This window comes from Guillardia theta (assembly GCF_000315625.1).
Source record: "Guillardia theta CCMP2712 unplaced genomic scaffold GUITHscaffold_17, whole genome shotgun sequence".
NCBI classification, from domain to species: Eukaryota; class Cryptophyceae; order Pyrenomonadales; family Geminigeraceae; genus Guillardia; species Guillardia theta.
Window position 1 is genome coordinate 50,013 of NW_005434657.1, and position 22,968 is coordinate 72,980.

Genomic DNA, 22,968 nt, shown 5'->3' on the forward strand with positions numbered 1-22,968 from the left:
ACATACATGATTACGAAGCATGTCGGACTGTGCGGCATTCTGAGCTTGATTGTGAAATCGTCCGTCTCATCACTGATGGCGGTGAGCAACAGTTGAGGTAAAAAAATGCAAATTCCACCTGGAAATCCTGTTATGCTTGAGTTCTTTGTTCTTTGTTCGAAAGACATGCAGCCTAGGGAAAGAAAGAAATCAAGTAGAGCGCGCCGAATCACGAGTACAAGGCAAAAAATGACGCAAGAACCTGCGATACAGGAAGTGGCTCCTAATCCAAATTGCGATAGCAGTATGCAATTCATCTGAGTTCTCAATATACGGTAGCAAGTTTCCAAAAGCGATGGCAGGAGGGTCCATGGGAGGTTGACACCTTCATATAAACCCTAGAAACAGACAAGTAAGAAAGAAATATCAAATCCATGTTTGAAATGGATGTTGCTGTTTCAACTTTGTACCTCTTGCTGTTGGCCCTCGTACTCTTCAAGGATCACTTGAGCTCAGGCTACTAGTTCTCCATGCTATCACCCATTCAGATCAATCTCATGTCCCTCCCTCCGCTTCCCTGCCCTTGCAAAACGTGCACTGTCGGCACCGCTAAGTACATGGCTGCATTCTTTCAGGTAGTACCAAGATGATGGGAGACCAGACGCAACCCCTACCCCAGACCAGACCCCAGACAGTACCCCAGACCCAGCCGCTCAGCCTGAGACCCAGCCCCAGAGCAGCCCCAGACCTTTACCCAGACCCCTACCATCCCATGTACCATCCTGCCTACCAGTACCCCCATAATTTATACTACTCGAAGGGGTAGAAGAACTTTCAGTTGGAAATCGGTCCGCTTAGCAGGACTGTGAGTTGCCAACCGTCTCACATGCTCTCTATCGAGCTCTTCTCTCGTGCTCTTCATACTCTCTCTATCTCATACTCTCTCTATCTCATACTCTCTCTATCTCATACTCTCTCTATCTCATACTCTCTCTATCTCATACTCTCTATCTCATACCCTCTCTATCTCATACCCTCTCTATCTCATACTCTCTCTATCTCATACTCTCTCTATCTCATACTCTCTCTATCTCATACTCTGTCTATCTCATACTCTCTCTATCTCATACTCTCTCTATATCATACTCTCTCTATCTCATACTCTCTCTATCTCATACTCTCTCTATCTCATACTCTCTCTATCTCATACTCTCTCTATCTCATACTCTGTCTATCTCATACTCTCTCTATCTCATACTCTCTCTATCTCATACTCTCTCTATCTCATACTCTGTCTATCTCATACTCTCTCTATCTCATACTCTCTCTATCTCATACTCTCTCTATCTCATACTCTCTCTATATCATACTCTCTCTATCTCATACTCTCTCTATCTCATACTCTCTCTATCTCATACTCTCTCTATATCATACTCTCTCTATCTCATACTCTCTCTATATCATACTCTCTCTATCTCATACCCTCTCTATCTCATACTCTCTCTATCTCATACTCTCTCTATTTCATACTCTGTCTATCTCATACCCTCTCTATCTCACGTTCTATATCTGCTCATGCTCCTTGTCTACTCATGCTCTAGTATCGTGGCTCTCCTACTGTTTGATAGTGATGATAGTAACAAGGATGAACATGACGACACTGATTGACAAAGACGTCGGACCATGATCACGAGACGACGACGACGACGAGTATGATGATGATGATGATGATGATGATGATGATCGGACGATGATAATCATCATGGAGGAGGACGAGGAGGATGTCACAAAATGACGGTTCTTAACCTGTGCAATCAAACCTTACAAAGCAGTGACGCATTGATATTATATTGACATAATGTAGATGGAGCTTTTCCCCAAGCCTCCTCCATGCACGTCCATGTACTACACCAGCATACCTGAAGCAAGTTTGAAGACTTCTGCCAAGTCGTGGAGGCGAAGTTCGTCCTCTTACGGCGACTTCTTCTCGACTATTCCTTTGCAGCAGATCGAAGAGAGATTGAATTCAATCGCAACCAACACTGAGGTGACAACCATGTTCACAGCGCTCAGGCTCATGCACATGCACATGCTGCTGATCCCTCTCCTGTCTATGTGATTCAACTGCTCTTTCTCCCCTCCTGCGCTTCTGCCTGCCCCATCAACTTTCCTCCTAACACATATCTTCTTCGGCGCTCCTGGACCTGGTCCTCCTGACTTCCTCTGCAGGCGTTCGATCGGGAGCTTGAGTCAGAAGATCCTCCTCCCTTCGTCTCGACCTCTCATGCCTCTCATGCCCCCATGCCTGACCGAGCCATCCAGCAGCACTTCATTCACAAGCGCACTTCTGCCTCCCTCGTCGATGGCAGTGGTCAAGCGCAGGTGGTCGAGATCCCGCTGGAGCTCGCGGCTCCCAACTTCTACTTCTTGAGGGACGCGGACGGGTCGAGGAGGGTGCTGGAGGTCACAGACCCTTCGCTCCCTCCGACCAAGACCAGACACGAGGAGGCGATGGCAACCAGCAGCGTGCGATCCATGTCCAACGTGCAGAACTCGGGGATGCAGACTAGACACCAGAAGGACTTTGTGGACATGCAGTCGCGTGCGGACAAGTTGGAGAAGCGAGCCAGAGAGATCGGAGCAGAGCGAGAGCAGCGCGCGGCCAGCACAGGCGCCTACGGAGAGACGGAGCGGATGACGATTCCTCGTGTGTTCAAGTATGAGCACGGTGCAACGTTGACGAAGCGCGATGTGGAGATCATGATGAAAACGAGAAAGCCAAACCCTCACCCCCCTAGCGCGACGGTGGCGACGGCAGGAGAACTTATCTACTCCTCCGCGGAGGACGTTATGTGAGATGAGCTAGACAGGCGGCAGGTGGAGGTCTTTGATTGCCTCATGCATCTGGGCTCTTGTAAATGTCTTCGTCCGATAGATCTTCAAAGTCGTCCTGCAGAAAGTCAGTGACGAGCAGGAGGAGCGAGGAAGAGGGGGAGGGGGAGGGGGAGGGTCAGGCACTCGGCCAGTGAAAGCCAGGAACTTCACCGAATAATCTTCGCATTCGAAGTTTCCAAGCTCGAGCAGCTTCATCGAAGTGTGATCCGTCAAATTCTCCCATGCGCACTCCTGCACAACCTTGTGAGCCTCGTGGCCTCCTCCTTCTCAATGTTTTCATTTCCAACCTTGCCAACCCGTCCGCTCTCCTTGTCCCTCTCGCTTGCATCCTCGAAGTTCTCTCCACTCCCTCCGAACTGCTCAGAGACCTGCCGCTCTGTGCTGTCGTCCTCGAAGTCGTCCTCGTACATCTGTTCCATAAGCAGCCGTCTCCTCCTCTCCTCTCTGTTACCTCAGACTCCTCCCGCTTGCTAATACGACTTTGTTCCTCCATGCCCGGCGGAATGTCATGCCTGGTGACCGGGCATCAAAGGGGGAGGGGGAGAGAAAGAGACAGTAAGGGAGGAAGCGCGCAGGGAATGGAGAGGAGGGAAGAGGAGAAGAGCGGGTGACGAAGTGAAGTCACAGGGGAGGAGGGGAGGCGATCATGCTAACATGCTATCGTCAATCCAGATCAGCTGGCTGTTTCCCTTGAGACTGTCTTGGCTAAACGGGCTGCGGCCTTTCTCACACTCGTGCCATGGACAGTCTTCTCACCTGTCTTCCTGCTCCTGCCCGTCTCCAGCAGAGCTGGGCAGCTGGGACAAAGATTTCATGCTCGTCTCAACCAAGAGGATCTTCCGTGGCTTGACTTGGGTGCCTTGCTCCTGCTCCCGCTTACCCTCCTCTCGTCCCTCATCTGTTGCAAGGCATCAGCAATGCCTCACCGACCAAAACGTTTCACCTCCGTCCTCCTCAGCGGTTTGTCCTTTTGAATCGTCCCTGGCATACGCGTGGAGGAGACGGACGTAGCTGTCCTGTGAGGTGTCGCCGCTTTTCTGGAGGCAGAGACGAGCGTCTTCATCGAGCCTCTGCTTGGGAGAATCTACTTCCTCCTTGATGGGAATGTTGATCTGCGAGGGTTGAGCGGCGGCTGGGCAGAGAGAGGACAAGACCTGACTGAGATCTGAAAGATCCTTCATGTCCCCTGCATACTTCTCGTCCTCGACGGGACTTCCAACGGGACACTGTGAGGAGAGTGAGTGAAATTTCAGGGCAGAAAGAGCAAAATGGAAGAGAAATGAGATGGAAGAGGAAAGAAAGAAGTCCGAACATTCAAAAACCCGTAAGATTTGTGCTCAACTTCCATCTCGAGCGGTGAAGGCATTCTCCATGCTGTTTCAAGAACATTAGGAGGAGGAAGAGGAGAACATCAGGGGGTGACCTGAAGAAGGCTTGGAAGGACATGAGCTCTCCTGGCTGGTGGAAGACTCGTCGGCAAGGTACTTGTGGGCCGAAGATGGCGTCCCTCTTTCTTGTCATGAGCTCCTCCTCCTCCTCCTTGCTCGCATACCTTGAATCCTGTACCTCGTTCTCGATGTTCACGATGACTCTGTGGATCCGCTGCAGGCGAAGGGTGAGGAGGATGAGGGAAAGTAGAAGCTAGGAGAAGACGGGGGAGGAAGGGGACAAGGGAAGGTGACAAACTAATGCAACTGAGAAGCAGATGGAGATCGATCAAGAGGATGCCGGCGAAGAGAAACTTACTGGAGTTCGATCGGTTGACATGTTTGAAGCAGAATGCTCGAGGTTTCTGGGGTTGTCTTGACCAACAGTGAGCCCTTCGAATCAAAGAGCCGCATGAACCTTCTGCTGCCCGTCGAGATGAGTGCGAAGATTTCCAGTCCAGAAAGTTTCTCTTTGCTCTGCTGCTGACGGCAGAGCTCATCTCACTCTGCTCTTCCTTCTCCACTGACATGTCCTGCCACCACGTTTGACAAAGGAAGAAGAGGAAGAGCAGGAAAAGAGGCAGAGAATTTGAGAAAGACGAGGTGGAGAGGGAGGATATCATAGAGGAGGGGTGTTGCTGTCGAAGATGTTGGTAGGGTAGTATTGGCTGTAAGTGGAGGAGGAGGAGGAGGAGGAGGAGAAGGAGGAGGTGGTGGTGGTGGTGGGGTGGAGGAAAAAGGAAAACGACCTCCGGCAACTTTATCTCAGGCAGAGATTCACGGGTGAAGCAGACGGAAACCTTGAGATCTGGTTGTCAGGACACTTTTCTCTCGACTCCTCTCCTCAACCTCTTGCAGGAATTTTCTCTGAAGGACTTCCGAGACTGATGGACGTTTGGCCGGGTCTTGCTGCAGTAGGTCTGGGAGCAGAAGTCAACCAATCTCTCTGCACGTATCCATCCTTTCATCCTGAACCTCCCCTGCCCCCATCCTCTGTGCCTCTGGACTAAACTCATCTCGTAGTGTGCTCCCCTCCTCTTGTCCCTCCCCCCCTCACCTTCCACCAGCTTCGAGATGTCCTTCCCCCACTCGTCCTCGTTCACCGGCGGGAACTGCCAGCACGTCAGGAAGTGACGGAGGGCGGGAGGCCTCCACCTTCCCCTGCATGATGTTGAGAACTAGCTCGTTGAGGTTCTTCGCCTCGAACGCGTGACGTAGCATGACAACCTCGTACAGCAGGCAGCCGACCGCCCACATATCAGACTTGTGGTTGTAGGGCTGGTTCTGGCACAGCTCTGGCGACATGTAGTAGGGAGTGCCAATGACTGTGGACGCCATGTCCTCTGTCGAGCTGAGGGACTTTGAGATTCCAAAGTCTCCTAACTTGACGCTCGTCCTGTGGCTGCCGGGGGGCAGGCGCTTCAGACACGCCTGCGGCACGTAGCCCTTGTGCTCGAGGTTCGACATCCCGTTGACCCGCTCGCTGAACCCGAAGGTCCATCCATCTCGTGCCTTGTGGGTCACGAAGAAGAGCCCGTCTTTCTTCACTTGCGGTGTGTACTTCCCCTCCTCCTGGGCCCCGCGCTCCTCCTTCCAGTCGCTCACAGCCATCTGTCGCTCAGGCACGATGAAGACATTCTGTGACTTGAGGTCGCGATGAAGAATTCGCTTCTCCTCATGGAGGTACCTCAGGGCCTCCAGGATCTGCGCCAGCCACTCCAGCACCTGCTCCATGGTAAAAGTGCGCGAGGAGGACCGGGCTGCTCGGATCTGCGAGTGCAAGTCTCCTCCGCTGCAGAACGCCATGACGATGCAGAGGTGGCTGTCGCGGATGAAGGAGTCCTTGTAGGCGACGATGTTCCTGTGCCTCAGCCGCTGCAGCATCTTCACCTCGTTGATCGCTTCCTTGTGCTCCTTGGAACCCTCCTCCACCACAAACACTCTCTTGAGCACCACGAAGCTGCTTGTAGTCCCTCGTCTCCGCGCAAGGTACACGCTGCCGTAGGACCCATGCCCGATGCGCTTGATGGCCTCATACCTGTCCGCTACGATGCCGCCCTCCATAAGGCCTCCGCCACCAGTCGTCAACTGCGAAGCTACGGCATTGCCAACCCTGAGCCCGAGGTCCACGTAATGTCTCCGGTTGCTGCTGACTCGCAGATGGAAGAAGCTTCGCGACTTGCTGTCACTCGCATGCTCGTCCAAGAATATCAAGCAACCTGCACCTGCTTCCATCTCTGTTAGCGATTCCTCGCCATGCCACTTCGCCTCTCGATCCACATCTCTTCCCATCCCATCCCTTCCTCTTCTCTCTCGCTTTCTCGCACTCCCTGCACTCAGCTTGACCTCGTTCACACTGCTCATCCTCTTCTCTCCCCGCCCTCCCTCCTCTCCCTCCCCCTCTCAGCATGAGTCGCTCCCTAAACAATTGAAACCTGCTCTTTTTCACTGCCTTTTACTGCCTAAAACCGTTGAACGGAAACCGCTGCGAGCTCTGGGATGGCTCAAGTTGGCGGAGGCGCTGGAAGCGGAGGAGGAGACTGCATGAGGTGTGGAGGAGGAGGACGGAAGCGCTGCTCAGCATGCAAGAGGGTCGTGTACTGCTCGAGAGACTGCCAGAGGTTGGACTGGGAGAGGCACAAGCAGGAATGCAATAAGGAGCAGATGAAGTGGAGAGCAGGTGGTGGCAGGGAGGAGTCGCTAAAGGATTGGAAGCGAGAAGAAGGAGAAATGGCCGTTGATGCATTGCAAGACCATGACTCTCCCTTCTTCCGATCTTCTCTGCGCGTCGCCAACGTTCCGGGCTCCTCCTCTCCATCCCCATCACCACCCGGTTCTCCTCTCACGAGTGGGATTCGCATCCTGGCAGACGGGACCCATCAGATGTTCGTGGCAGGAAGGATGTGCGACCGAGACGGTTTCCCCCTCCCCCTGGAGAGCAAGTTGTCGAGGCCCGAAGTGCGCGTCGTCCCTTGTGTGGGGTGCGGTGGGCAGGGGAGGGTGTCCACAACATGTGACGGGATAGTGAGAACTGAGTACTGCAGCAAGTGCGAGGGAGAAGGAGCCATCGTCATGAGCTATGGCGCAATGGAGACGAACAGGTCGGTTGCATGAGGGTAGGAGGCACATGAAATAGACTTGTACACCTTAATTGTTTATCGCAATGGCTCAACCTGTACCAATGATTGCCACATGGTGCATCCCATGGCGGGAGGATCATCGAATGGCAGATGAAACGACGTTTGCGAGCCTGCGTTTCACACTGTGAGCGAAGTGCCGACCTACCTCACGGCACCTGAAGGTGGGATGAGCGTATCGGAGGGTGTGGAGCAGCCAAAGGAAGGAGGAAAGAACCTGCGAGAGACGGGGGTCAGAGCTCATGACTAACACCTTGATGAGACGATCGTCCATACCACAAGAGATCCAGCTTGATGCGATGCTGCAAGCTCTACTGGAACTCCTCCCCACAAAGTTCCAACGCCGAGGCTGATTTGCAGGAGCAGAGCGCCTGGAGCGCCGTGAGACTCTTGCGATGACAAGAGACTGAACTATCAGAGGCGTGAGCCAACCTGCTACCAGCCGCATCGCGTTGTTGACACGCTTAGGGAGCTTGATGCTGCTGGCCATGTAGAATGTGGCGAGAGCGCCTGCACCGGGTGTCTATCAAGGATGAAAGGAGGAAGCTTTCTCTAACCCGTCAGTGTGGAGTAGGCCAGCATGCGATGGTTGAACTGAACAGCAGGAATGTGCTCTGTGAAGTTCCTCCATCCCAATCGGTCCTCCCACAGATCCTTTTTCTCGCATCAGATCAAAATTTTCTCCCTCTTTTACCCTCTTCGCAAACCTTTGGGATGAATCTTCCTCCCATCAGCGGCCAATCATTGTAGGCAAGGCCTGCATGATTTCCTGCCACAAATCCTCCAGAGAAGGCCGTCAACCCTGCAAACGCTGCAGCTCCATGGGCGACCTGCCTGCATGAACGTGACCAAGCATTCATACATCGAATCTTCAAACCTGAACCACCACATCTTCTTTGCCGTCTGGTCGCAAGCAGTTGCAATTCGACGCTTGTCGATGAGACCAAGTCCTATAGACAAAGTGATCAATAGAAGCTCGTTTCTCCACAGCTGCGCACCAAACCAAAAGAGAAGCATGTAGATTGTAATCGCCGAGGAAAGGTGAGCGGTCAACCTACATGAAGAGAATAAATATTCGAAAAATAGCCTTTTGAAGCACCTGTATGGGCTGACAGCTGCAAATTGAGTGTTGAACTGCCAATCTTCTGCAGATTCCTACAGCAACAGACCGACAATAAGACAAATAGAAAATATTCAAATCGTTCACCAATTGCATCTTTTCTTTCTGCAGACCGCTTTTGACCATCCACCATCCAACAAGTCCTTGCAACCCTCCGAGAGTAAACAAGAAACCGACTTGTTTCTATGATTGCAGCAATCTGAGTTCAGAGCGCTAACAATCTTTTTCATCACCGGAATGGGCCCTTTCAAGTATCCTCGTGAAGCGAAGTAAACCAGAGGAACGGTGAAAACAACCCCGATCAGACTGCAGCTGAATCAGGCGGTATTCAAACCTCTGTCAACCTTCACCGTCCGAACATACGATGAGACCACTCCATGTAGTAGATGAACTTGAAATCTTGAAGAGTAAAGTTTTCATATTGACGTTTCATTATCCACTCGGGGTATGTCTTGAATTCCTACCATGCTGTAAGAGCAGAAAGTCACCTTGAAATTTTATACCTCAAACTCTGCCATCCACTCTTCTTCTGTCATCGGCGGAATCTCACTGCAGCCTTGTCTCAACACCACAAGTGCCATCTCTCATCTCACCTATGTGGCTTCCATTTGACCATGGACAAACCGGAACCAGTGAGACGCGTCAATCCACCAAGAACGACCATGGCAATGACCTGTATTGGTTCAAGTCAGTATCGGGCAACAACCAATCCTTGATCACCATGCCAGAAACTACAATCAACCAGTAGCCTACTGAGCGATCGCCTTTGCTGTACCAGACTCCTTCCAGTTGAACGATGTTGGTATCGTCAAGTTTCTAAGAAATCATAAGACATTTTCTGCTGAACATGTCAGTACCTGATGCTCTGGCACAGCTGATGTTGACAAATGCTTCTGCTCCCCGATCGCAGCTGACGAATTCTATGACTTCCCAGTAAGAATCGGCAAGCAAGAGTGGTTGTCCGTCAGTCACATGAGGTCTATTCGATGGCAACAGTCTCGACAGGACATGAGAGTTCACACCTTGAATCACGAATGACTATCCTGAGGAAATTCCAATATCATCTTTCTCACCAGGTTGTATCAGCCGTTTACATGCGTCCCCCAGGCCAAGATATCGATTCTGGATGTGACTGAAGCTCCGCGTCGTAAGCGTGATGTGCGGCTTGACGGTGAACTACTTCAGCTCTCAGCCTTCGATACACACCAACACAATTTTGATCAGCTTGACCTTATAGCTTGTTGACAGCGTGGAATAGTGAGATCGGAAACTAGAGGAGAGACGGCTGAATTTGTGAGGATTATCATGAGACCAGACTAAAATCAAGACTTACCTCTGCAACGAACGGACGCAATCCACATTCCCTCGTAGGGCCTGCATTACCAGGCCCTTGCTGCGGTCGGGCAGAACATTATCTTCTATCCAACGAATAGTCCTTGATGATATCATCCTCCTCCTCCCCCAACACACAAACCTCGTTCTTCCCTCAATTGTCTCTCTTCTAGTCACCTCATCAAACCTCTATGATGAATTCGCAGCACTGAAATACTTCCCCTATCCTTCAGCTCCTCTGACACATTTCTTCTCGTCATTCTGCACTTACATCACTGTCTTTCATATTTCAACGATCATTCTTCTCATCTCCGACAATTCTCGCCACATTCTCGCAATCTTCTGCTCGTATCGCTCTGTCCATTCTTGTTTTACCTGAGCATTTTCTGCCGTCTTACGCCCTGAGCTTATGTCCACACCCCGTCACCCTTACCACCCCCCAGTTTGACTATCCAATAACCCCCGTGCAATGGACAAAAGTACCCCCTCTGTTACCCTAAAAAGAACCCCTATTCTCAATCACACCAATATAAAACCCTTGTAGACTCGTACAACTACTACCCCCATTCCTAGTAGGTAAAGCACCCGTACTTTAAAGGAAGATATATTTATAGTCGTCCCACCCCTCTTTTTCCCTTTTAGTACCCCACTTCTTTGACTGGCTATCACAGTCGATAGGCGGTTGGGCGAAGGTCGGAGAGGCTAACATGGGCTCTCCACGAGCAGACAAGACGGAAGGAAGGAGAAGAGGAGGAAGAGCAGATGGGAGGACGCGTCATGGGGAGAAGAGATGAACAGGCTCATGTTTGCAGAGACGGCATGTATGAAGTATAGAGCTTGGTCATGAGCCAAGATCAGGACGGGGGATGGAGGCTACACAGCGAGCTCAAAGGGAATCTTAGATGACGTGGGATAAGCTACAGAATCAAAAGTTTCAGAAAGTAGCAAATGGAGAGAATTATGATCTAGAGAGGACGAATTCAACTTCAATAGAAGAGCTCGACTGTATGGACCGTTGGCCACAAAGTGAGAAGCAAAAAGAGTTCCAGGTCAACGTGGTGTGTGAGTGGAGCTGAGGAAATTTCTCCCCCTTTCCAAGCATTTTTCTGTTCATGGGTTGTGGACCTTCATCTGGCCGCCATCCTGTCGGTATTTCGGCACAACGCGATGAATCAAATACAAGTTCACAAGGAGATGTCATGCCAAGGATGCCAGACGCTGTCAACACAGGTAGACATGATACCTCACTTTTTGAGTACGCGACATGTTCATAAGCATCGATTACACCTCCCAGGTCAAGTCGAGTCCAGGTCTAGGGAAATCCACCCGCGAACATCAAGGGATAACCAGAGTGATGTCCATCGTGAAGAAGAGCCGGAAATCTCACGTTTACCCTCAACTCTTGAATTGGAAGAGCAGATTCTGAGTGAATTTGGTGTCTCGGTGAGCTGATATGCGACAATATACTTGTAAACTTTTAACATGTTGCATTTTATTGTGCAGACTCCGAAAAGTTCATCCAGAACACATGAATCGCACAAGAATGGGCACGACACTACACCACTGCATCCGGTGATTGAAGGAAGGGTATGCACGTTCGATTTGAAGGTACACTTTTGCATCATATAATCTTTGGTATGAAGGAACAGTCATGGTTGAACCAAATGGCGCTTGAAGATGAGATCCTGCGCGTAAGTGATGTCCTGCTTGCAGCGACCCGGTGACCTGTTGATGGTGTTATGTCTAGGACGTCGAAGCAAATTGAACGAATAGGAAAGCCGCTTGCTTATGTGGTCTTGTGCATATTCTGCGTTTCTAGAAAGCAATTACATATCATAGCGCGGTTGCCAAACAGATTCGAGATGTAGCCTCATTCATATGAGTGACCGCATTCAACTAGAACTATTAGCCGCTGGCATAAGAGCGGCCTTGCTGGCCGGGCCGCGCGGGCTGCGCCATGTTCCGACTCGCTGGATCGGATCGAGCCGGCGCTGTCACAGCATGGCCCGCCGAAGTACTACACCGACTCGGAGGGTGCGGCCGGCCCGCCGGCACCCCGGGGTTGGAAATCAGACTCAGTGTCCGATAAGAATAACGCAGAGTGTAACGGAAGGGGCGTTGGAGATTACCGAGATGCCGGGGCCTATGGCAGTAGAAGGGAGGAGATGACGGCAGGGATGCTGGAAGGGAGGGGAGGCGACAAGACATGGAACATGTTGAAGCATCATCATGAAAGCGTCTTGATCTGCTCCGAAGCGCTGCCTCGAGGTGCAGTGCTGTCCAGGGCTGATGGCGGCAAGGTGAAACTCTCATGGAAGAGCTGAGCATTTGGTAACTTGAGATGGTAGTTGAAGAGCCAGAAAGAAGAAACGCTCTTACCATGAGAAACAGAAGTGAACTGCAGATGGAGCATCGCCCCCACACTGTCTCAGGGTTAAGAATATCAATGTTGTTATACGAACAAGGTCTAAAATTTGCTCAGTTCTAGAAGAGAAAACCGAGCAAAGCATCGACGGAAAGACTTCCTTTCTGAGCAGTAAATCAACAATTGGATGCCAGCGAGGCATACTTGTTCTGATTCCTTCTGCAAGGTATCATGATGAAAGGCCGTCGAGCCCCCTCAAGATAGTTGGAAGTCATTTTGTGAACAACCGAGGTCTTCTACCCTCGACATCTCCCAGCAGCTTCGCACATCAGCAAGATGATAGAGCCCATAGAGCACGAAATCGTCAGGCCAGGGGGGTGATGAATATCGCACAATTCATTGAAACACATAAGCAGATTCCTCTGTCTCCTTCCAGGTCTTCTATCGCGTGCTAGCTTCCTTTCTTGTTGAGCAGACGCGTTGCAGAAGATATCTGCGAGACATGTATGAAGGCAGCAGGACGCCTTCGAGTGAGCTACTCATGTCGATTTGAATGATGTTGTAAGCAACTGGCAGATGGTCGTGAGTACCGCGAATACAACAAGGAAGTAGCTGACAAAGACTGGAACCACTCACGAAGCGTGTTTCTTGCGTAAGTTATTGATTTATGGTTGACATCATAACTAATCTGAATCACTCAGCCTCCAAGAGGATGCAAAAGAGATGGAAATAAGTAATCGGTTTGCTACTCATTCCGGAATGCAATCGAGTCCAGCTGTCAGGACTCTCAGCGCAGCAACGCCTGCATTGGTGAAAAGGACTGAATCTTCCTCTACGACATCTAACCGATCCCAGACTCTCGATCTCGAAACTTCTCAGAGAAGCTTTGTATTGAAAAATTTACTTGAAGAACGTACAAAGCGCATAGTTCAACTCAAGTATGCCAAAAATTCCATCTCATCCACAGCTCCTTTCTCATCTCCAGAGACATCAATGCGTCCCGCCACCAGTTTAAGCAGACAGAACGATGTTTCGAGGCATAAATTCATTACACGGAGCAGCAACCATGATGGATTTCTTGTCAATGATGGTTTTGAGGGAGAGCGAGAAATGCTTGGGTTTGAAAGCCGAATCTCCAGTAGTTCAATTTGGCAAGAGCAGTTTCAAAGCATCCTTCACGAATCTGCTGGGTCAAAATATCTTGCTTCTCTCAGCAAAGCCAAACAAAATACGAAAGTAAAAGGAAAATCGGTCAGACAAGGAAGTTTCAAGTCACATCACGATGAAGCGATTGATCTCATTGATTGGCTGACTGAGATTTCAACTAGGAATGTATGTTCCGTCAGCCACATTAAAAGAATCCCGCCTTTCGAGAAGCAAGTGGATTCTTCAATCACAGAGTCGTTCTTAAAGTCGTTGAAAGAGAGAGATCTGCAAAGGCTTCGGAACAGTGACTTCATCAGTGGGAAATCTCGCGTGATAATATTTGACAGAAAGGCTTCAAACTCTCAGAACCCGGAGGGCGATGTGTACTTCGAGAAACATCTAAGGTTTTCAAGCAGCTTTGAAAGTGGAAACTTGCGCAGGGTAACACAGGTAGGCGTGTATGAGTATGACATTCAGCTAGAACCAGATACCAACTCAAATCGGCATATGCAATGGTTTTACTTCCAGGTATCTAATGTGCAGAAAGGTGTCTCGTACAAGTTTAACATCGTCAACATGTGCAAATCAAAGAGTCTGTACAATTATGGGCTGCGACCTCTACGATATAGCGAATGCCATGCAAAGTCAGTGCAATTGGGGTGGGAACGCTCTTGCAAAGAGATAGCGTACTACAAGAGTGGATTATACTATCGCTCGCACAGTCGAATTCCTTTCCGCACATTGACTTTCACTTATGTTGGAGAATACGATGACGACACTGTTTACTTTGCTCATTGCTATCCGTACACGGTCAATCAACTGAGTGAGGATTTGACTGCATTGATGGAATCTAAGGATGCCTCTTGCATGACCAACAAGGTCAAACTTGGAAGGTCACCTGGAGGGAATGATTGTTACACCCTTGAGATCTCAGCCACAGCACCGGACGAAATATTGCAGAGCAGAAAAGTGATCTTCATTCTTGCACGGTGTCATCCAGGAGAAACTCCATCTAGCTATATGATGAAAGGGGTCATAGAGTTCTTGGTTGGAACAAGCCCTGCAGCAAAGAAGCTACGTGAGAAGTTTGTGTTCGTCATCATTCCGATGCTGAATCCGGACGGAGTGACCGCGGGAAACACTCGAACAACTCTTCTTGGAGATGATCTGAATCGGCACTGGCATGAACCAGATCAGAAGCACCGGCCTCTCGACCTCTTCAAAGAATATCTCAGCAAGCACAGAAGTCACAAAGAGGTTTTCTTAGCCGTCGATCTTCATGCACATAGCCGGAGGAAGAACATTTTTTCTTATGGATGCACTCCATCCAAGGAATATATTGCCAGGGATCGACTTCCCACCGGATATGAAAGAGTCTTCCCTTACATATTATCAAAGATGTGTGATGCCTTCAAGTACGAGCAGTGTACCTTTGACCTTAAGAAAGGAAGGGAGGGGACTGGAAGGTCCGTCTTGTTCAAGGATTTCCAGATAAGAGCTGCATACACCATTGAGGCTTCGTTCCTGGGTGGAAACTTTGGAAAGTATGATGGACTGCACTATACAACTGCTGACTACGAAAAGTTTGGAAAGCAATTCTGTGAAGTATATCCACAATGTTTCCTTGTATTCACTTACATTTTGTTGTGCAAGGCTGTCTTGGAATTTAGCAATGAAGAGAGGATGCAATGGTATCTCCGCGAGATTAGAGCTCAACAGATAGCCGATGATTCGGACGAGAGCGAAGAATCTGACTACAGCTCAGAAGGTCTCTCTGACGACGAGGCCTTTCCTGCAAGTCCTCGTGAAGTTTATAGCGAAGTGCATCCAGTAGAAATCATTGAGAAGCAAGTGTCTCCATCCTCGAGGGCGGTAAGGCTTGCTATGACCTTGACCTTCTTCCAATCTTCTTCCCCACGAGTTGATCAGTTTCATTCCTAGGAGGGTGCACGCCCCTTCAAGTACATCACCAAGTCCTCTGAAGTGAAGCGAGACTCATTCGTTGTGGTCCCACATGTGAAGGTACAAGTGTCATCCTCGCACTCGAGAGGATCCAGCCCCTCCAACTCTCCGATAGAAAAACTTCCGAGCCCAGAACGAGTCGCACTCGTCAAACCCCCCGGCTCTCCTACAGGTGCAAGGACCAAAGCTGCAGTCAAGGCAGAATCTCCCGTGCTGCCTGCAGCTTCTGCTCCGACCATGGCAGGCAAGAACGAGAAGAGAAAGCTGGTGGCGAAAGCTCATGGCCTGAACTACTACGTGAGATGCTGCTGATGAAATGCTGCCACTGAGTCTTTCACTCTCCCTTCCAGGATTCATCTGTTCTTGATCGAGTGCGAGACATGAGGAAGCAGATGACCGGCACCAACGATGAGTTTGTGCTGCTCCAAGGAAGGATCTCCAGAATCGCCGGTTACTCGCAACGACTGTTTGGCGCCAATGCTAAATCAGATGCATAACTTCAGATATTTTGTTTCACTATTGTTCGACTTCTTTCCCGTTGTATCTCCATGTGTGCACTATGCATCAGTTGTAGCAGAAGCTTTCTCAGCGTGATTCTCTGGTGTGTGTCGGAAGCAACACAAATTAAATTAGCGTCGTCAAGTCTCTCAGGAGGTTCTGCTGTGTCGATTGGCAGCAACAGGTGGCCACCACCCCTTCGGCTCCCAGTACCACCCCACATTTCCCCTCCACCACCACTGTTTTCGTTTACCATTCTCTCTCTGGCCCTACCTCCTGGGAGCATGGCGAGGGCCAAGATGGGAGCGGAAGAGGGAGGGAGGGCCTGTCGACATGCTCCAACGTCCTCCTGCTCGCTTTCTACCATCCGTCTTCCTGCCATGATGTTTGCTTTCTTTCTGGTTCCTGAGAGCGCTGGAGAGGTAGGGGAAGGAGTGGGAACGCGAATGTGCTCATCTCAGTGTACAGGTGTCATGGGATGAATCTAGCAGGGCAAATTTCGGGCTGCACGTCTTCTATATCAATTGCCCGATCAACATCTCATTTCGCATAGCAAACATAATTCCAAAGATGCAGCAGCAAATCAATATTTCAACAGGGGGGGTGACAGCCAATCAAATTTTCGTTCAGAACATGGATGTCAATTTCTCATATTACAATCTCTCCATGAAACTAAAACTTTCACAACCAATGCCAAGTGGCGCTGAGTTCATCCAAACCAATCAGGAAGCTTGCAACTCAAAGAATGCCAGCTGCCTCGTGCAAGCGGATTTTGTCTGGAGACCTCAAATGTAAATTGCAAGAAATTTGCCTGTTTGTCTGTGTTGCTGATTAATGAATGCCAACAGATCGGATTCAGGGAAAAACGTTTCCTTCTGTGTCTATGCTATGGACAATGCCACCAACTTTTCGGTTGGCATCGGGTGTATGCGTGGAAATGCTTCTGCAAGCACGACTTCCTTTACCATATTTGTAGAGAAGTGTAAGTATTGCACACAACCCGGAGATACTTTAGAAAAGGTGATTGGAGGCTTGTTGTGTGCAAGGCAGGGTGCGTTCTGAATCTTCTCTAACAGATAATAAGGCGATTCGCAATGAGCAGCAACTGGTACCTGCTTTGGGCTTTAAATGGGAACCGAATGCCGGATGAGATCAAAGATCCGAATCAGATTCCAGCACATGCAGTAGATGGACTTCTGCTGGGCTTGACGTATTCTACTCAGCCACATGACAACCTTCTTGAACTCGCCCAGCGATTCAGAACAACCATCAAGAGCCTACTACTTACAAACCCTGAAATGACTGACAAATCAGTTCTCAGCGTTGGTGAAAACTTATGTATCATTCCTTGTAACTATATTGTATAAACCCAACTTAGACGTGGGCGTATACCCATGTTCATCACGCTGCAGCTGCAGCCTTTGTTTGACCCCTCCCTGCCTCCCCACACAAAGCGAGTAAAATCATCCATATGCCCCTTGCACGCGAGCATGACAGTCAGTTTCACCGCGCAATACGAGTGGTCTGCTTCCTTTACATCTTCAGCCATCTGAGCAGTTTCTGGCATTTTCATTCGCCACCAATCACTAACTAACGTATCCTCGATTGAAATCAATACTCACCCATCACTAACGAACGTATCCTCGAATGAAATCAATACTCGCCACCCATCACTAACTAACGTGTCCTGTCATCCTTGACAGAGGCTATTCGGAACTACACTCCATCCTCCGGATGCACGACAAAACGATCCTTATCGTGATTGTCCCACCTGCAAATCCCCAGAGCCTCAAGAGCAGTCAAGAAATACGAGAGCTTGAGAAAGTGAACCCTTGCCATTGTCAGCTGTCCGTCCGTTTGATCTTGATATAGATTGATTACGTCGTAGCCACCTTCAACCTCGATGATGAAATGAAGGAACACCCTGTTGTGCGGAAGAAAGTAATGTGTCTCTTGACAGATCAAAGTTGAAAACAAAAAGGGGTCCAGGGCTGTCAGGCAGCCGGAGACATCTCGTCGTCAAGCGCAAGTACTCGAGATCAAGCGTTCATTACTAGCTTCTACGTAGTTACATGCTCGTGTCTAGTCTAGAGCGTTTCCTACTCCGTCCTGTCTGCCTTGGGTGCTTGTAGAGCTGCACGGTCGGTCGTAGTAGGATGCTGGATGGCGATGGGGGTCCGGCGGGTCGATCGCTTCCGGCGGGCTTCCTCTCTTGCTGCTCGGAGCTCGCTCTCCAGACCGACGAGGTCCCGGCGCTCACGGCGGAGCTCCTCCGTCAGCTCGGCGACTCGAGCGCGCTTGCTGGCACAAGTCTCTTTGAGCCGGCGGGCTTCCTCGGACAGCTCGTCGTCCTCGCTGGTGCTGCGATCGGCAGGCTGGCGTCGGGCTACCTCGATCCGAAGCTGGCCGTCACAGTACTCCGAGCGGATGTCGCCGGGGTCGCAGTCTGCAGGGAGGACGATGCGCTGGCGGAGGCGAAGGGACGATCGGTCGGGGTGAGCACCAGGGGCTTGAGCAGCCTCGTCGTCCAGACGAGCGTCAGCTGCCGCGGAGGTGGGTGAGATGCTCGACGAGGCTACCAGCTCTAGCGTCCGGTCGCCTACCAGGCTCAGCGCGAGGTCTCCCGCGGGTACTCCGGGCGTGTCCATGGTCACCACGTGCCTGTCCGGGCGAGACTCGATACGAGGCATGGCAGCGGTGTCAAGAAGCCGGGAGGCTGAGACGCGGTCGTACCAGGACGGCTGCAGGTCGTCCCAGACCGAGTCGAGGTCAGACAGGAGCGAGACCGAGGGGTAAGACAAGCGAGGGGTAGGAGCGAGGAGCATGTCGAGAGGACGGGCAGCGAGAAGGGAGAGCATGGGATCAGTAAGCAGGAGTGAAGCAGAGAGTCGTGTCGAGAGAGAGAAAGAGTGGGTTGGGTGTGGGATGGGTTGGGAGGGTCGACGGGAGATGGGGAGGAGATATAGAGGGAGGAGGGGGGACGTGGAAAGATCGAGAATACCGGGGTGACAGGGTGTTTCTAAAAATAGTGTTTGTACGGAGGTTTGTGTGTATTTTTAGACTCAGTTTTGCTGGTCTACGGTACTACCCCTCATCCCTACCCAGCCTCCCAGCACCCCTCCCCCCTCCTTCCTTCCATCCTCCCCTTGCCTTCTTATCCGAGTCGCCCGACAGCTTGCGGACCTCAGCCAGTAGCTTGCGATGATGCCGCGTAGCTCGTCCTCGTGCGCGTCCTGTCCTCTGTCGCGTCCCTCGATCCTTCTTCTTGCTCTCCTAGGCTTGATCATGCTCTCCTCGTCCTCCGCCTTCCTCGTCACTCCGAGCGCCTTCATGCTGGACCCCTACCGACCGTTGTCGGCGTCGCTTCCTAGCAGCCCGCGTCAGATCCTGTCGACGATGAGCCGGCTGGAGCAGGAGATGGACCGCATGCTCGACTCCGTCATGGATGTCACCGGCGGCTTCCTCCTCCCGGACGAGGCCTGTCGCGACCCGCCTGCGAGTCCCGTCACCAACGACCCTAGCCCCTCGGACGGGGAGGGAGGAGGGGCGGTGATGCGGCTGCGGCCTCACTTTGACATCCAGTCGACCTCCGATCGTCTCCTCGTCACCGCCGCTACCCCGGGCCTCGCCAAGGACGACATCGCCGTCGAGGTCCTCGAGGCCACAGGCGACGTCCCCCCGACCCTAGTCATCTCCGGCCGCTCGTCCTCCAAGCAGACGTCGGAGGAGCCGGCGCGAGTCCAAGCGTCGTATGCGGCGTTTGAGAAGCGCGTCTCCCTCCCTCCCCACACAAAGCCCGACATGGTCGAGGCCAAGTACGACAACGGAGTCCTCCGAGTGTCCGTCAAGCGACCCGAGGAGGAGCTAAAGGCGCCTCCGCGGCACAGGATCCCTCTGCTCTAGCAACCAGGCTGAGAGACGGGCCGCTGACTCCCTCCTCAGGCGGCCTGCAGCCTGCACACAGCCTAGCAGGCGAGCCGTGTAGAGACTAGACCTATCTGTAGACGTTGTTGTACAATAAAGGCACGTTCCCCTACGTTGTTGTACAATAAAGGCACGTTCCCCTACCTTGCCGGGTAGACTGCGAGAGCTCAAGGAGGAGGCGAGGTGAGGTGAGGAGGGTCTGAGCGGCAGCGGCGCGGGCACCCGTGCAGACAGGCGATGGGTGGAGCGGCGGCGGGCTGCCGTACCGAGAGGCTGTAGAGTCAGGGCTTGTGTAGGCCACAGAGAGAGGAAGGAGGGGCAGGGAGGTGGCGGGGGCGAGGTACAGGAAGAGAGGGGGGCCCTCCCTCATACCTCGAGTCAGCGACAAGAAGGGGGTCCAGGGCTGTCAGGCAGCCGGAGACATCTTGTCGTCAAGCGCAAGTACTCGAGATCAAGCGTTCATTACTAGCTTCTACGTAGTTACATGCTCGTGTCTAGTCTAGAGCGTTTCCTACTCCGTCCTGTCTGCCTTGGGTGCTTGTAGAGCTGCACGGTCGGTCGTAGTAGGATGCTGGATGGCGATGGGGGTCCGGCGGGTCGATCGCTTCCGGCGGGCTTCCTCTCTTGCTGCTCGGAGCTCGCTCTCCAGACCGACGAGGTCCCGGCGCTCACGGCGGAGCTCCTCCGTCAGCTCGGCGACTCGAGCGCGCTTGCTGGCACAAGTCTCTTTGAGCCGGCGGGCTTCCTCGGACAGCTCGTCGTCCTCGCTGGTGCTGCGATCGGCAGGCTGGCGTCGGGCTACCTCGATCCGAAGCTGGCCGTCACAGTACTCCGAGCGGATGTCGCCGGGGTCGCAGTCTGCAGGGAGGACGATGCGCTGGCGGAGGCGAAGGGACGATCGGTCGGGGTGAGCACCAGGGGCTTGAGCAGCCTCGTCGTCCAGACGAGCGTCAGCTGCCGCGGAGGTGGGTGAGATGCTCGACGAGGCTACCAGCTCTAGCGTCCGGTCGCCTACCAGGCTCAGCGCGAGGTCTCCCGCGGGTACTCCGGGCGTGTCCATGGTCACCACGTGCCTGTCCGGGCGAGACTCGATGCGAGGCATGGCAGCGGTGTCAAGAAGCCGGGAGGCTGAGACGCGGTCGTACCAGGACGGCTGCAGGTCGTCCCAGACCGAGTCGAGGTCAGACAGGAGCGAGACCGAGGGGTAAGACAAGCGAGGGGTAGGAGCGAGGAGCATGTCGAGAGGACGGGCAGCGAGAAGGGAGAGCATGGGATCAGTAAGCAGGAGTGAAGCAGAGAGTCGTGTCGAGAGAGAGAAAGAGTGGGTTGGGTGTGGGATGGGTTGGGAGGGTCGACGGGAGATGGGGAGGAGATATAGAGGGAGGAGGGGGGACGTGGAAAGATCGAGAATACCGGGGTGACAGGGTGTTTCTAAAAATAGTGTTTGTACGGAGGTTTGTGTGTATTTTTAGACTCAGTTTTGCTGGTCTACGGTACTACCCCTCATCCCTACCCAGCCTCCCAGCACCCCTCCCCCCCCCTCCCTTCCATCCTCCCCTTGCCTTCCTATCCGAGTCGCCCGACAGCTTGCGGACCTCAGCCAGTAGCTTGCGATGATGCCGCGTAGCTCGTCCTCGTGCGCGCCCTGTCCTCTGTCGCGTCCCTCGATCCTTCTTCTTGCTCTCCTAGGCTTGATCATGCTCTCCTCGTCCTCCGCCTTCCTCATCACTCCGAGCGCCTTCATGCTGGACCCCTACCGACCGTTGTCGGCGTCGCTTCCTAGCAGCCCGCGTCAGATCCTGTCGACGATGAGCCGGCTGGAGCAGGAGATGGACCGCATGCTCGACTCCGTCATGGATGTCACCGGCGGCTTCCTCCTCCCGGACGAGGCCTGTCGCGACCCGCCTGCGAGTCCCGTCACCAACGACCCCAGCCCCTCGGACGGGGAGGGAGGAGGGGCGGTGATGCGGCTGCGGCCTCACTTTGACATCCAGTCGACCTCCGATCGTCTCCTCGTCACCGCCGCTACCCCGGGCCTCGCCAAGGACGACATCGCCGTCGAGGTCCTCGAGGCCACAGGCGACGTCCCCCCGACCCTAGTCATCTCCGGCCGCTCGTCCTCCAAGCAGACGTCGGAGGAGCCGGCGCGAGTCCAAGCGTCGTATGCGGCGTTTGAGAAGCGCGTCTCCCTCCCTCCCCACACGAAGCCCGACATGGTCGAGGCCAAGTACGACAACGGAGTCCTCCGAGTGTCCGTCAAGCGACCCGAGGAGGAGCTACAGGCGCCTCCGCGGCACAGGATCCCTCTGCTCTAGCAACCAGGCTGAGAGACGGGCCGCTGACTCCCTCCTCAGGCGGCCTGCAGCCTGCACACAGCCTAGCAGGCGAGCCGTGTAGAGACTAGACCTATCTGTAGACGTTGTTGTACAATAAAGGCACGTTCCCCTACCTTGCCTGGTAGACTGCGAGAGCTCAAGGAGGAGGCGAGGTGAGGTGAGGAGGGTCTGAGCGGCAGCGGCGCGGGCACCCGTGCAGACAGGCGATGGGTGGAGCGGCGGCGGGCTGCCGTACCGAGAGGCTGTAGAGTCAGGGCTTGTGTAGGCCACAGAGAGAGGAAGGAGGGGCAGGGAGGTGGCGGGGGCGAGGTACAGGAAGAGAGGGGGGCCCTCCCTCATACCTCGAGTCAGCGACAAGAAGGGGGTCCAGGGCTGTCAGGCAGCCGGAGACATCTTGTCGTCAAGCGCAAGTACTCGAGATCAAGCGTTCATTACTAGCTTCTACGTAGTTACATGCTCGTGTCTAGTCTAGAGCGTTTCCTACTCCGTCCTGTCTGCCTTGGGTGCTTGTAGAGCTGCACGGTCGGTCGTAGTAGGATGCTGGATGGCGATGGGGGTCCGGCGGGTCGATCGCTTCCGGCGGGCTTCCTCTCTTGCTGCTCGGAGCTCGCTCTCCAGACCGACGAGGTCCCGGCGCTCACGGCGGAGCTCCTCCGTCAGCTCGGCGACTCGAGCGCGCTTGCTGGCACAAGTCTCTTTGAGCCGGCGGGCTTCCTCGGACAGCTCGTCGTCCTCGCTGGTGCTGCGATCGGCAGGCTGGCGTCGGGCTACCTCGATCCGAAGCTGGCCGTCACAGTACTCCGAGCGGATGTCGCCGGGGTCGCAGTCTGCAGGGAGGACGATGCGC

General features: G+C 52.9%; 11 protein-coding genes across 11 annotated transcripts; 7 read left to right on the forward strand and 4 right to left on the reverse strand.

The window, feature by feature from the left end:
* Positions 1-1,841: 1,841 nt before the first annotated feature.
* Positions 1,842-3,022, forward strand: GUITHDRAFT_151392 (hypothetical protein; the record flags this gene model as incomplete). The annotated part of the gene is made up of 2 exons (XM_005836442.1): positions 1,842-2,026; positions 2,209-3,022. Coding segments are annotated over 2 exons (812 nt in total), but the record flags the coding sequence as incomplete, so codon positions are not given.
* A 2,056-nt stretch (positions 3,023-5,078) lies between these two features.
* GUITHDRAFT_67704 (hypothetical protein) lies at positions 5,079-6,365 on the reverse strand (the record flags this gene model as incomplete). Its single annotated transcript, XM_005836443.1, has 4 exons — positions 5,079-5,221; positions 5,359-5,413; positions 5,457-5,684; positions 5,907-6,365. 4 exons carry the CDS (start codon positions 6,363-6,365, stop codon positions 5,079-5,081), a joined length of 885 nt encoding a protein of 294 aa, XP_005836500.1.
* Positions 6,366-6,857: 492 nt separating this feature from the next.
* GUITHDRAFT_151393 (hypothetical protein) lies at positions 6,858-7,450 on the forward strand. Its single transcript, XM_005836444.1, has one exon. It carries the CDS (start codon positions 7,032-7,034, stop codon positions 7,413-7,415), a length of 384 nt encoding a protein of 127 aa, XP_005836501.1. The 5' UTR covers positions 6,858-7,031; the 3' UTR covers positions 7,416-7,450.
* Positions 7,451-7,517: 67 nt separating this feature from the next.
* On the reverse strand, positions 7,518-9,938 carry GUITHDRAFT_104486 (hypothetical protein; the record flags this gene model as incomplete). The annotated part of the gene is made up of 20 exons (XM_005836445.1): positions 7,518-7,551; positions 7,597-7,655; positions 7,715-7,809; positions 7,871-7,948; positions 7,996-8,092; positions 8,146-8,272; positions 8,316-8,388; positions 8,437-8,492; positions 8,538-8,593; positions 8,646-8,741; positions 8,792-8,864; positions 8,909-9,018; positions 9,062-9,107; positions 9,152-9,231; positions 9,279-9,374; positions 9,416-9,478; positions 9,531-9,580; positions 9,632-9,734; positions 9,789-9,843; positions 9,892-9,938. The coding sequence occupies 20 exons, from the start codon at positions 9,936-9,938 to the stop codon at positions 7,518-7,520; spliced, it is 1,494 nt and encodes a 497-aa protein (XP_005836502.1).
* Positions 9,939-12,019: 2,081 nt separating this feature from the next.
* GUITHDRAFT_151394 (hypothetical protein) lies at positions 12,020-13,098 on the forward strand (the record flags this gene model as incomplete). The annotated part of the gene is made up of 7 exons (XM_005836446.1): positions 12,020-12,190; positions 12,239-12,323; positions 12,373-12,426; positions 12,482-12,691; positions 12,742-12,785; positions 12,832-12,907; positions 12,957-13,098. Coding segments are annotated over exons 2-7 (449 nt in total), but the record flags the coding sequence as incomplete, so codon positions are not given.
* A 702-nt stretch (positions 13,099-13,800) lies between these two features.
* On the forward strand, positions 13,801-16,003 carry GUITHDRAFT_93214 (hypothetical protein). Its single transcript, XM_005836447.1, has 4 exons — positions 13,801-15,006; positions 15,055-15,273; positions 15,343-15,660; positions 15,714-16,003. Exons 1-4 carry the CDS (start codon positions 13,909-13,911, stop codon positions 15,858-15,860), a joined length of 1,782 nt encoding a protein of 593 aa, XP_005836504.1. The 5' UTR covers positions 13,801-13,908; the 3' UTR covers positions 15,861-16,003.
* Positions 16,004-16,861: 858 nt separating this feature from the next.
* On the forward strand, positions 16,862-17,244 carry GUITHDRAFT_151397 (hypothetical protein). Its single transcript, XM_005836448.1, has 2 exons — positions 16,862-16,881; positions 16,938-17,244. The coding sequence occupies exon 2, from the start codon at positions 16,956-16,958 to the stop codon at positions 17,226-17,228; it is 273 nt and encodes a 90-aa protein (XP_005836505.1). The 5' UTR covers positions 16,862-16,881; positions 16,938-16,955; the 3' UTR covers positions 17,229-17,244.
* Positions 17,245-17,960: 716 nt separating this feature from the next.
* Positions 17,961-18,551, reverse strand: GUITHDRAFT_104488 (hypothetical protein; the record flags this gene model as incomplete). The annotated part of the gene is made up of 1 exon (XM_005836449.1): positions 17,961-18,551. The coding sequence occupies one exon, from the start codon at positions 18,549-18,551 to the stop codon at positions 17,961-17,963; it is 591 nt and encodes a 196-aa protein (XP_005836506.1).
* An 859-nt stretch (positions 18,552-19,410) lies between these two features.
* Positions 19,411-19,743, forward strand: GUITHDRAFT_52161 (hypothetical protein; the record flags this gene model as incomplete). The annotated part of the gene is made up of 1 exon (XM_005836450.1): positions 19,411-19,743. A coding segment is annotated over one exon (333 nt), but the record flags the coding sequence as incomplete, so codon positions are not given.
* A 553-nt stretch (positions 19,744-20,296) lies between these two features.
* On the reverse strand, positions 20,297-21,055 carry GUITHDRAFT_104490 (hypothetical protein; the record flags this gene model as incomplete). The annotated part of the gene is made up of 1 exon (XM_005836451.1): positions 20,297-21,055. One exon carries the CDS (start codon positions 21,053-21,055, stop codon positions 20,297-20,299), a length of 759 nt encoding a protein of 252 aa, XP_005836508.1.
* Positions 21,056-21,395: 340 nt separating this feature from the next.
* On the forward strand, positions 21,396-22,234 carry GUITHDRAFT_151398 (hypothetical protein). Its single transcript, XM_005836452.1, has one exon. The coding sequence runs from the start codon at positions 21,402-21,404 to the stop codon at positions 22,098-22,100; it is 699 nt and encodes a 232-aa protein (XP_005836509.1). The 5' UTR covers positions 21,396-21,401; the 3' UTR covers positions 22,101-22,234.
* The last annotated feature ends 734 nt before the right edge of the window (positions 22,235-22,968 follow it).

What these genes read in the sequence shown, in the direction of transcription:
- GUITHDRAFT_151393 (XM_005836444.1), top strand. Translation starts at nt 7,032, where the DNA reads ATGGCCGTTGATGCATTGCAAGACCATGACTCTCCCTTCTTCCGATCT.
- GUITHDRAFT_151398 (XM_005836452.1), top strand. Translation starts at nt 21,402, where the DNA reads ATGCCGCGTAGCTCGTCCTCGTGCGCGCCCTGTCCTCTGTCGCGTCCC.
- GUITHDRAFT_93214 (XM_005836447.1), top strand. Translation starts at nt 13,909, where the DNA reads ATGCAATGGTTTTACTTCCAGGTATCTAATGTGCAGAAAGGTGTCTCG. An exon ending in TGTCTCCATCCTCGAGGGCG is followed by an intron (nt 15,274 to 15,342) that starts GTAAGGCTTGCT and finishes TTTCATTCCTAG; the next exon opens with GAGGGTGCACGCCCCTTCAA. An exon ending in CTCATGGCCTGAACTACTAC is followed by an intron (nt 15,661 to 15,713) that starts GTGAGATGCTGC and finishes TCTCCCTTCCAG; the next exon opens with GATTCATCTGTTCTTGATCG.
- GUITHDRAFT_151397 (XM_005836448.1), top strand. Translation starts at nt 16,956, where the DNA reads ATGAGCAGCAACTGGTACCTGCTTTGGGCTTTAAATGGGAACCGAATG.